Source organism: Chenopodium quinoa, unplaced genomic scaffold (genome assembly GCF_001683475.1).
Source record: "Chenopodium quinoa cultivar QQ74 unplaced genomic scaffold, ASM168347v1, whole genome shotgun sequence".
Taxonomy (NCBI): Eukaryota; Viridiplantae; Streptophyta; class Magnoliopsida; order Caryophyllales; family Amaranthaceae; genus Chenopodium; species Chenopodium quinoa.
Window position 1 is genome coordinate 3272783 of NW_018745617.1, and position 11926 is coordinate 3284708.

An 11926-nucleotide genomic window follows, 5' to 3' on the forward strand; every position below is an offset into this window, starting at 1 on the left:
AATAATGATAGTGATAATGATAGTGGTAGTAGTGATAAGAGTAATGAAGAGGAGAATATGTAGTTACTCCTTTAACTATTGTCTTCGAATGTTTAGTTTTTAATGACTACTCGGACTTGTAATATTGCATTACATTTTTGGTATCATTTTATTATTTTAATGTCTTATGGATCTAATTTATGAATTTACAATGTGCGATCATGGTACTAATAACTTTTTCAGGTGGTCATCATGGGAGAGGAAATAAAGGAGAAACGTCCAAGAGGAGAAAGACTAAGGGGAAATCTCAGGTTGTACGTGTTGACGAGGATGAGTCAATGGAGGAAGAGGAGGCACATGATTTGCGGGCCTCTCAAGAAATCGTTAATCGAAGACAGATTCCTAGGCATGTACAAGGGCAACAGGAGCAACAGGACAGGAGCTACAGGACCCGCATCCTAATGACTTGCTAGAGTTGGACCCTTCCACACTTTGGTGCGTATGTATTTGTATAATGAAATGTCCTTAAATTCGTATTTACTTTGATAAAGTGAATTTGTATTACTTTAACCATGTTTTGTTCACTTTTTTTTTATTATCTACTTACATAAATGTCTATCCTTTATTATAGGTTTGATGATATCCCGGTGAAGAATGTGCTCTCCGACTCGCTAACCGGCTACTATGTTGAGCCTTGGAGGAATTATGGAGAGGTTGATGAAGATTCGAGAGAGCACTTTTGGAACTTGTTCAACGTATGATAACTTTAACCTAACATAATACATGTTTTATAAATTATATTGATGGAGTTGAATTTTGTAATAAAGACATTTTCTTGATTTGCAGAAAAAATTCAAGTGGGCACCTGAGTTAAACAACCAAGTGAAGGACACTTTCGAAGAAAAGTTTGCAAATCGCCTGCGTGACATGTTCTACAACATCACACACAGGCTGAATGGTCGCAGACCAAGATGGCTTAATAAGGATGTCCACGAAGCCATGATGCAAATTGTTGCCACCGATCCAGAATATAAGAAGCGGTCGGAACAAAACAAGAAGAACCGAAGAGGCGGATCCATGGAAAATGTTGTTGAACCGACCCACTTTCAAGGTTCAATGTCATCTGTACAACATGCTAAAAGGATGGTAAGGTTCCTACAATATGTCCAGTAACAATTAAGTCATTTGTCTATTAATGAATTTTGGTGGGCTAACATGTTTTCATTGATTTTCTGCATGTATATATAAAGGCTGCAAAAAACCAAGGCCAATTACCAAATGCCCATGATCTTTTCTTGAAGACACACATCAAGGAAGTGCCTGGAAAAGGCCAAGTGGCTGCCAACAACAAAGCAAAAAGGATTGCGGTAAACACTTATTATATGAGTTGATATATGGCAAATTAGCAAAGTAGAATTCATTATATGCTTATTTGGATGATTTTGGATGAGTTAGGGTCGAAAATTGACATATGTGCTTATTTCTCTTAATTTATATCCTTAGGCACTTAAAAGTATGTGATATTGGAATGTTAGAAGAAAGAACGAGTCCATTTGCTTGAAAACATAGAAAATAGGCATGGTTTTAGCCATATAGGCCAAATTTGGATAATTTTGGATGAGTTAGGGTCGAAAATTGACATATGTTCTTATTTCTCTTAATTTCTATCCTTAGGCACCTAAAAGCAATTGATATTGGAATGTTAGAAGAAAGAGCGAGTCCATTTGCTTGAAAACTTAGAAAATAGGCATGGTTTTAGCCTTATTGCCCAAATTAGGATGATTTTGGATGAGTTAGGGTCGAAAATTGACATATGTGGTTATTTCTCTTAATTTTTATCCTTAGGCACCTAAAAGTATGTGATATTGGAATGTTAGAAGAAAGAACGAGTCCATTTGCTTGAAAACTTAGAAAATAGGCATGGTTTTAGCCATATAGGCCAAATTTGGATGATTTTGGATGAGTAAGGGTCGAAAATTGACTTATGTGCTTATTTCTCTTTATTTCTATCCTTAGGCACCTAAAAGTATGTGATATTGGAATGTTAAAAGAAAGAAACCTTACCTTATATTGTTGGTTGTTTTTTTAACAATATTTTTTATCATCTTCAATATTTTGTAGGAGACCTACCAGAAGAAACTCGAAGAAACAAGGAGTCAGGGGGTTCAGAAGTGTCCCAATGAGTTGTACTGGGAGTCGGTTGGTGGGCGCAATAAGAAGGGGGCGTGTGAAGGGACTTGGCCAAAGTGCAGAGCTCCACTATGGCAAACAGATGGGTCGAGGTTCCCGTTCTTCACAGCAATACACGCCGTCTGTCATTTCTCAAATGCAAGACCAGATGGAACACAGGGTGCAAGCTCTCCAAACTCAAATGGAAGCCCGAATGGCTGAAATGGAGAGGAGACACAAGGAAAGTATGGATGAGATGATGAGTCGTCTCACCAACAACGACTCATGTTCCACCATTCATCCTCAGCATCGAGACCCTAGGGATGACCCGGGTAGTGGTGGAGCAGGCCAGGGTTTCCAGGCGATTGCGTAGCTTAGCTTTAGTCTAGCATAGAATCACTCTAACCTAGCTTTTGTTTGGTATAGATACCAAAATGTGGACTATCTTTTGTACTAGGACATAATTATTATATATATATGTACATATATATAATTACGTAGGTCGGTAATTAATTTTTTTAAAACAACAATTTCATGACTCAATATTTAGTTTTTTTTTTGTCGATTTATCATTAAAAAAATTCAGGTTTGAAAATGCAGAAAATTACAGAAAAAATTCAGGTTTGAAAATGCTATTTCTCTAATTTACGACGGAAAATCCGTCGCAAACTATATATTTACGATGGAATTTTCTGTCGTAATTTATAATTTGCGACGGAAAATTCTGTCGGCAATATATGGTTTGCGACGGAATTGTCCGTCGTAAATTATATTTTGCGACAGAAAATTCCGTCGCAAAATATACATTTCCGACAGAATTTTCCGTCGCAAATTATAAATTACGACAGAAAATTCCGTCGTAAATATATAGTTTGCGATTGATTTTCCGTCGTAAATTATATTTTGCGAGGCTTTTTTCCGTCGTAAATTTTAAATTACGACAGAAAATTCCGTCGTAAATTATAAATTACGACAGAAAATTCCGTCGTAAATTAAAAGTTGCGACGGAAATGTTTCCGTCGAAAGCTTGCGACGGATCTTCAATAAAGGCCAATTTCAAGTCCGACGATATTATTTCCGTTGTAAAGTAGGTTTACGACGGAAATTCCGTCGCAATATGGCCATTTTCCTACAAAGGGTTTTTCGACGACCATTTACGACAGAATTCCGTCGTAACCCTACTTTACGACGGAATTGACATATGTTACGACGAACTTTTTCCGTCGCAATTTTGCTGTTTTCTTGTAGTGCAAGTTTCATTCCTCATCCCAAACCCATACCATTGTTTGAACCAAACGCCCCCTTAGAGGTTACATCATTTTTTATTATTTAATTTTGCAATATTTCTTAAACTAAGGGCTTGTTCATATTTACTGAACTGAACTGAATTGATTGGAGCTAAACTGAACTGGATTGAACTGAAATGATTGGAGTTGAATTGAAGTGAACTGATTCGAAAAATTAAAATACATAAAAATATATGAATACGTTTATGAAAATTAATGATAATATCTATATTGGATTATGGAAAATATAAAAGTGTTAAAAAAATAAAAATAACTCTGTAGTTTAAATTATTGTATTTTAAATTATTAAGTTTTATAATATTATATTTTAAATATATGTACTTCCTACGTTCTATTTTTATTGCATTATGAGGGATTTCACGCTTGCCAATGCATTACTTTAGCTGTTAATATCTTCTATTATACTTTTGTAAAAAATACAAAATTTGATATTTGAAAAGAAGATTTCGATACGAATCTAACTAGATCCCTCATGATTATATTTTTCCTAATAGATAAATCACAAATGATGGTCAAAGAACATTAAGTGAATAGTGTAAAAGTCCTAATGGTGCAATAAAATAAAAACGGAGGAAGTATAAATAAAAAGCATTCTTCGATATTTTACTGTAGTCAATCGCATATGTTGCAGTTTCTAAGAAAAAAAATCATTCCCCTTGTTATGAAATATATATTTGTGGATGCCCATTATACCCTTATATCATTCCACAACTTTCTAGATTTTAGGGTTTATTATTCTCCAAGCAAACCATATCAATTGTATTATATATATATATATATATATATATATATATATATATATATATATATATATATATATATATATATATGGAATATAAGTAGATTATTTCTCTCTCCATCTCTCATATTTTCACTTTATTTTATAACACCCCTAAATTTTTATTTTGCTAGCTAGAGTGTATCCGTGTTAGCGCACGGTATACATGTAACATGTATATTTAGAAAGAAAAAATAATAGGAAAGATGGAAGTTATTCAAAAAAAAATGATGGAAGTTACTTAATTAATGGGAGATTATTAAAAAACAAAAAAGGTGGATTGCTAAATACCGCCAACAAAATTTATCAAACCGCCAACATTTCAAGCAATGGAACAACATTACCCTTACTAAAATATTCCCCATTTTCAGTCTATAACTTTATTTCATGATTTCCATCCACCACTTCTAAAACAACCCATCAACCACCACCGGTACCACCCATGCCACCATGTCGACCACTACAACCCAAAACCACCGCATCAACCACCAGCATCTACACCAGACTGCCAATAATAATTACAGTTAATCATAATAATTATCTAATAATAATAACAATTAATTATAATTATTATGTAATAATAATAACAATTAATTAGAATAAGTTTTTTTTTTTTTTTTTTTTTTTTTTTTTTTTTTTTAAAGCTGATGGACCATAATTGGCGCTCGAAACCGATTGACCACCACCAGTAACCGGAGGTCAAAAACCGATTGACCAATGCGGTCAATCGGTTTTGACTGTCGGTTACCGGTGGCGGTCAACCGGTTTTCAGCGCCAATTACCAGCCACCGAGATTTAAAAAAAAAAACTTAAATTCAAAACAACAAGCTAATCAGTAAACTTACCTCCTTCCCCGGATTTCCAGCCATGCTGTCGTCGTCAACGACCCGACACTAACACCGACGTGTGCTCACGCCGCCACCTCCTGAACACCGCCGCCGCATGGTACGCCGGTTGCCTCTGTTGCGGTGGTGGTGGTGGTTGTGTTTGGGGATCTTGGGGGGTGGTTGATGAGAGAGAAAAAAGAAAGAGGAGAAAGATGGGATTGGGTTTAGTATTCTAGTAAGGGCATTAATGATATTTCGCTTAAAATGTTGGTGATTTCGATAATTTTTGTTGGCGGTATTTAACACTCAATGAAAAAAAACCAAAACTTATGAGAGTTGAGGGTTGAGGTTTTGGAGAAACCTCATTAAATGACTGTGTAATTATAATATACTCTCTCCGTCCCTTTTTTACATTCTTGCTTTCCTTTTAGGGTGTTTCAAAATTACATTTCTCCTTTCCTTTTTAGTAAGTATTGTTTTTTCCAAATATTCCAAATTATCATTTTTTTTTGCAAAGGATTGATGACATGGCATCATTAAATATTAATATATTTTTGTTTTACTCAAAGACATCATTCAATGTTTTATACTTCCCATTGTGGGCCAATTGACCAATTTGGTAAATAAAAAAGACCCTCAGTGACAATTTGGTAAAAAAACTTACTCCGGCGACAATTTGGTAAAAAAAAATAACCTTAAGCGACAATTTGGTAAATAAAATAATCTCAGGCGACAATTAACCCAAAAAATACAAAAATTTCCGATAAATTACTCGCGAATGCTTAATATAGTTCGTTTTTCTTGTTATTTTACCAACCCTTTTTTACGGAAATAACAATTTGAAGAAAAAAAAGGTTAAGTATCAATTCTCACTTAAGTTTCATACCCCTTATTAACGAATTTTTTTTAAAAAGGGGTTGGAAATAAAAAGGGATGACATGTATATTCAAAATTTTAAATGGAAAAAATTAATTTAAGAACACAAAAAAAATTAAAATAGGAATTTGAAAGAGTTTGTTGGGAAAAAATAGATTTTTTGGTCTAAATGTTGTCGGAATTTATTATTTTTACCAAATTATTGCATATTGTTAGCTTTTTTTTACCAAATTGTCGCTAGAGGTCTTTTTTATTTACTATTCTAGTCAATTGGCCTCCCATTGTGTTTTGTTTTATTATTATTTATTTTATTTTTAATTTCTTAATACCCGTATAATATTACAAACATAAATGTGAAAAAAAGGGACAAAGGTAGTGATTAAAAAATCATTCCCCATATAAAAAAAAATCGTTCCCCTAAATTTCTCAAAAACATTTTACGCTTGAGTAACCTAAAATTTTCCTGGTGGTCTCCCTCCTCCCTCCTCTCAACTATCAAGCAAGGTTTCTTTCAAATTTCTCGAGCGAATATCTGAATTGTTTTGCTAAACAAGGTTTGATCTAATCCTTTAATTTCCTTGCCGAATTATGTTTTTTTGGTCTGAATTTGTTGCGATTTGAAACGTTTCCCCAATTTTGTTGTGTGGGTGAATTTTAATTGTTGAATTAGCTTTAAATTCGATGTTTTTTCCTTCTTTAATTGTCGAATTTTGCTAAACCCATACCCAATTTCGTTTTTTTGTTCTTGAATATTAATGGAAGCCATGAAAAAATTATGAATGTTTTACCAATGTCAGATAGTAGCCTCGAAATAAGTATAGATCCATTACTATTTGCATTTGGTGATTGTATTGCCATCGTAATTCTGCCTAAAAATTCAATATGCTACTCAAGCTTATTATAATATGCTATTATCATATTTTAACATGGCTCAAAGAATTTCTGATGAAGCAGAGCATCCAACCATGTCGGAATTGAACGGAGATCCACCTGATTAAATTCAGCAAATAATAAGCATTTAATCCAATATTTATAAAACCATTAACCAACAAAGTAAAATTTAATAATTAAAGAAAGACCCACCATAATTTAGAATTAGAAAAACAGAGTATTACTATAGGAGAGAGAAAGAGAAATGGAAATCAGAAAATGGTGTGTGTATGTTTGAATGTGAAAGATAGTAATAAGAGTGAGTGACTGATAGTACCCACAATGCATTGATCTGTATAATAAGGTAATAATGTACTCCCTCCGTCCCTAAATTACATTCTTATTTTTAGTATTTATTTCTCACACAATAGAGAGGCGTAGGAATGTAATTTAGGGACGGAGGGAGTAGTATAGTAATATTAATTTTATGTGTTTATCTATTTTTAATTGTAGTATAGTAATATTAATTGTAAGTACTTAAACTTACATTTATGACATCTGTTTTAATAAAACATTAGTATCCCCTTAATTTTATTGCAAGTTAGTTATTTTAGAAGCGTTGGAGTTGTCAGGCAGTTTGTGCTTTAACATCTATTCTTTCACTTTGGATGTTGTTTAGCCATATCTAGTTTGCAATGAGTACCCAACGGGCATCTTTCACTTCAGATGTCGTGACCATACTTTTGGGAATTCTGCCTGACCATGTCTTCTCCCTAGCTGGTGGGAAAACTGATTGGGATGTTGTTGCTAGAACTTTAAACACCCGAACTGGAAAGAACTTTACATCACTTTCTATTATGAATTGGTTCACGAATATGAAAAACAAACACAAAGCTTGGAATGAATTAAAGAACTGGACTGGTATTGGATGGAGCAATGGTTGCCCTGATGTTGATGTTGAATCTGAAAAATGGCAAGCCTTTGTTAAGGTATTTGGTTAACTATTCTTATTGTTTAATTTGTTTACTATAGACATATTTTTTCCTTCGACTAATATATTTCTTTAAAACGTTATCGTTTTTCAGCGATATAGATCCATAGCAAAAGCATTTCTTAAGACTCCATTAGAGAATGAGGAAGATTGGGATAAGATTTTGATTAGTGGTTATGCAAAGGAAGTATTGAGTGTTGAAGGCAGTGTTGAAGCTGAATCATCTTGGGACCCTGATAATGTTCATGAAATTGAAACCCGCATCACTTGGGATATTGATGCATGTCTTGATCAATTAAAGCGATCCTCTAAACCCAAAAACCCTTTTGATGAAGTTCTCAATATCTTGGAGTCCATGGGGATTATTGCAAAGTATGGGGAAGCCTTTGTTGTGGATATTCTCGATAGCTTTCGTAGTATTCCCGGTGCCATCGATCTTTTTACCTCTTTGTGTTCTGATGTTGGGAGACTTCATTTCTTGAGGAAGCATTGTAAACTTGAAGATGAAGTGTATAAGCCAAACACTTTGTGTACTTCATTACTTGTGAAAGGATTGTATGACAACTAGTATTTTAAGTTGAAATTGTGTGACTTTATGGTTAGTTTTATGTTTATGATTAGATTTTCATTATGGATTTCAGTTACAACTTATGTTGGTGTAATATGATTGGATGATTTCGTCTAAATTATTTCTATTATGTGTGTTTCACAGTAGAAAATAGTTAATGGGAAGCCCTAAATGGCAAGCGGTTATGCAATTCAACTTCCAAAATATTAAATGGCAAGCGGTTTGGGGTGAACTGCTTGCATAATTGTAAGTGGCAAGCCTTTTGATGTGAACCGCTTGCAAAAGCCCCAAATGGCAAGCGGTTCGTACCGTGAACCGCTTGCCTTAAAAAAAAAAAACTACTCATTTTATAAGTCATTCTCAAGCCTCTTTTTTTCCATTTTCACTTCACCTGCTCTCTCTCCTCTCTTTCTCAGTCCTCACTCTCTTCTCTCGATCTCTTTCGTTCTCACTCCTCCCTCCATTTCTCACTCCCTTCATTTTAATCTCCTCTCTCGATCTCTATCTCATTCCCTCCATTTCTCAGTTTCTCACTACCCTCGACCAAAACCCGCAAAAATTTCGAACAAATACGAACCAAAAACCGTATAATTTCGAGTAAAATTTTGAATGAAATTTCGAGCAACTTTAGAGTAAATTTCAAGCAAATTCGTGCAAACCGTGTGAGTTTTCAAGTTTTTATGTCAATCCGACCATGAAAACTCTAGATTGGTCGGATTTGACCTTTAAAACCATAATTTCAAGCCAAAATCAGTGTTTTCATGGCCGCGGATCTGGTTTGGTTGGAGATGTGGGTTTTGTTTGGGTGGGTTGTGGGTTACGGATCGGAGGGTGAGGTGTGGGGTGGTGGGCGGGGTAAAGTTTGGGTGGAGATGTGGGTTTTGTATGGGTGGGTTACTGGTTACAAAGGATGGAGGTGTGGGGTAGTGGGTGGGTTACGGCTTGGGTGGAGATGTGGGTTTTGTTTGGATGGGTTGTGGGTTACGGAGGGTGGAGGGGTGAGGTGTGGGGAGATGCGGAGATCTGGTTTTGGTGGGTTGTGGGTTTTGTTTGGGTGGGTTGTGGGTTACGGAGGGTGGAGGTGTGGTGTGGTGGCTGGATACGGGTGGGTGGGTCAAGGTTAGGGGTAGGTTAGGGATTTGGCTGGGTACGGGCATGTTGGTGGTGGCAGTTGGTGTGGGGTGGAGGCTGGTGGTGTGGGGTGGTGGTGGTTAAAAGTTTTTGTGTATTATCAATTTTTTTGTTAATTTTTTTTTTCTTAAAAATCAGAAATTGTAATATTACAACAATTAATTAATAAAAATATTAATGTTTTTACATATGTTTTGATGTGTATCAATTTAAGTGAAAAAAACCAAAAAAAAAATATTTTTATTTTTAATACCCATAATGAGCAGTGGTTTGGCGCCAAAACCGCTGTCCTTTCACTACAAATGGCAAGCAGTTCTGAATCGCTTTCCATTTTAAAGACCAATGGCAAGCCCCCTAAGGGCATGCGGTTTAGAACCGCTTTCCATTAGGGGGTTTGAACCGCTTGCCATTAACTATTTTCTACTAGTGTTTGTATTAACTTTTGTTACCATTATGAGTCCAAGTTATTTCTTTTGAATTCCTCGTTTTTTTTAAGCTTGTCTAAAGCAATTTGCAATAAATGTTTTGGTAGTTATGTAGAATGGATGATGATTTGGTGGAAGAAAGTTTGACATGTATAGCATTGCATCAACTAAGGAGATTGACGTCCCAAGTTGAACGGATACCTTTGCATGTTAGTGAGGAAACGGGAAGTCAATGGATACAAAGGATGCTGACAGGCCATCATAATTTGTGCAAAGAACAACTTCGGCTAAGCATGTGTGAATATGCTTGGCACTCATAGGAAGTGGGATTTGACATAATACGATTAGGGACAAATAAAGTAGGGAGTCGCCAACAAGTTTTTAAGGAACTTGTAAACCGTTCACGGATCATAAAAGGCAACCACGATAAGGGACAACGAAGGCAACAACGATTGACCCGTAAAGGTTACACCCCATTCATAATCCATGAGAATACTAACTCCATATGGTTCGGAACCACGAAAGGAGGATCGGGGATGATGGTACGAAGTGAGTCATGGAGTCACATCCGCCCGTATTGTCCTCTACTCGATTCTCATAGTGAAAAGTGATTCCTGCGATCTCAAAGGCATACAAACAAAGATATTCTATTATGCTAAATTGTTTAAATATTAATGCAACATATAATTCTAAAATATTTGTGATCACTTGAATTAATAACAAGATTAAAAAGGAACCTAAACCGGTTGTCCAAATTATCTTATTAGGCGTGATTTTCAATTACATATTATCTTTAAACATGCAATATGTGATCAATAAATATAATAAAACAAACATTAATATTGGAAACAATTTAATCACAATTCCAATAACATAAAATCGTTAAAAAAATAATAGAAATAAAAGGAACATGATTCTTACTTTGATTCTATTTGTTTGCAACTACAAAATAATAAACGAGTTAGTAACTTCAAGGAAATAACAAAACAATAATTAAACTAAATTAAATAAAGTAGAGTTGATTTGGGGCCAAACCCTCAAACAGTTCTACCTTTCACGCCTTGGCTTAAGGACAGAACCACGAGTAAAGTATGGACTCCTTTGAGCACTTGAAGAAGGAATTTTGAAGTGAAAAAGGGTAGGCTAGTGTTTAGGCTAAAGCATAGAAGAAAGAAAAATAACCAGAGAATTAATTGATGCCCCGTACATAAGAAATGAGGGGGTATTTATAGGGAAAATGTGCTGAGGGAGCACACAGAACCCTAAAATGATAAAAACCCTAAAAAAGTATCCCGTGACACGACAAACTGTACCGTGACACGAGAAGTCCCACCGTCAGACGACAAACTTTCCCGTGACATGGTACATTTTTAGTGTGACGCGGGAAATTTTCAGAAAGCGGGAAAGAAAACGCGTTAAGGGTTTACGCGGAAAAGACACGGAATGTCCCGTGTCACAGCAGACTTCCCGTGTCATGGGAAATCACACCGTCTGAAGGGAAGGATTCCCGTGACACGGTGGTTGTCTACCGTGGCGCGGGAATTTCCAGCCCACTTTTCTGTCTAAATACATTTTTTAACCTTAATTTCATTCCGCATTTTAAGTGTCGATTGATAATTTCGGGCCTTTTCTGACTTATTATTATTTGGGCTAAAATAAGAAAATAATAAAAATAAACAAAAGATTTGGGCCAAAAAAAAAATAAAAGGGTTTGGGCTAAAATTAAATAATAAGTTTGGGCTGAAATAAAAACTATGCTTTTACCAAACATCAAGACTAATCCATGAACTGTTCAAAAATATGAATTTAATCAAATACGATTTTTTAAGCACTCTCGGGATTAAATACTGAACCCGACCAATAGTGGCGGTGAAAGGTTGTTCATCTTCGGGTTTGGTTTTGGGGAGACATCTTTAGGTAAAGAAAAGATGGTCTATAAGGAGAAACAACCGAAGAATTTCAAGAAAGGTGAAAGGGGTGAAAGTTCGACTAGGGGTGTGACGGT

The 11926-nt window shown here is 35.3% G+C and overlaps 1 protein-coding gene and 1 long non-coding RNA gene across 2 annotated transcripts; both read left to right on the forward strand.

Annotated features, from left to right (window-relative positions):
• The first annotated feature begins 244 nt into the window (after positions 1 to 244).
• On the forward strand, positions 245 to 899 carry LOC110716724. Its single transcript, XR_002510577.1, has 3 exons — positions 245 to 474; positions 611 to 734; positions 826 to 899. It is a non-coding gene; the product is annotated as an uncharacterized LOC110716724 (long non-coding RNA).
• A 5394-nt stretch (positions 900 to 6293) lies between these two features.
• On the forward strand, positions 6294 to 8555 carry LOC110716638. Its single transcript, XM_021895286.1, has 3 exons — positions 6294 to 6490; positions 7486 to 7795; positions 7892 to 8555. The coding sequence occupies exons 2-3, from the start codon at positions 7502 to 7504 to the stop codon at positions 8363 to 8365; spliced, it is 768 nt and encodes a 255-aa protein (XP_021750978.1). The 5' UTR covers positions 6294 to 6490; positions 7486 to 7501; the 3' UTR covers positions 8366 to 8555.
• Positions 8556 to 11926: the final 3371 nt, after the last annotated feature.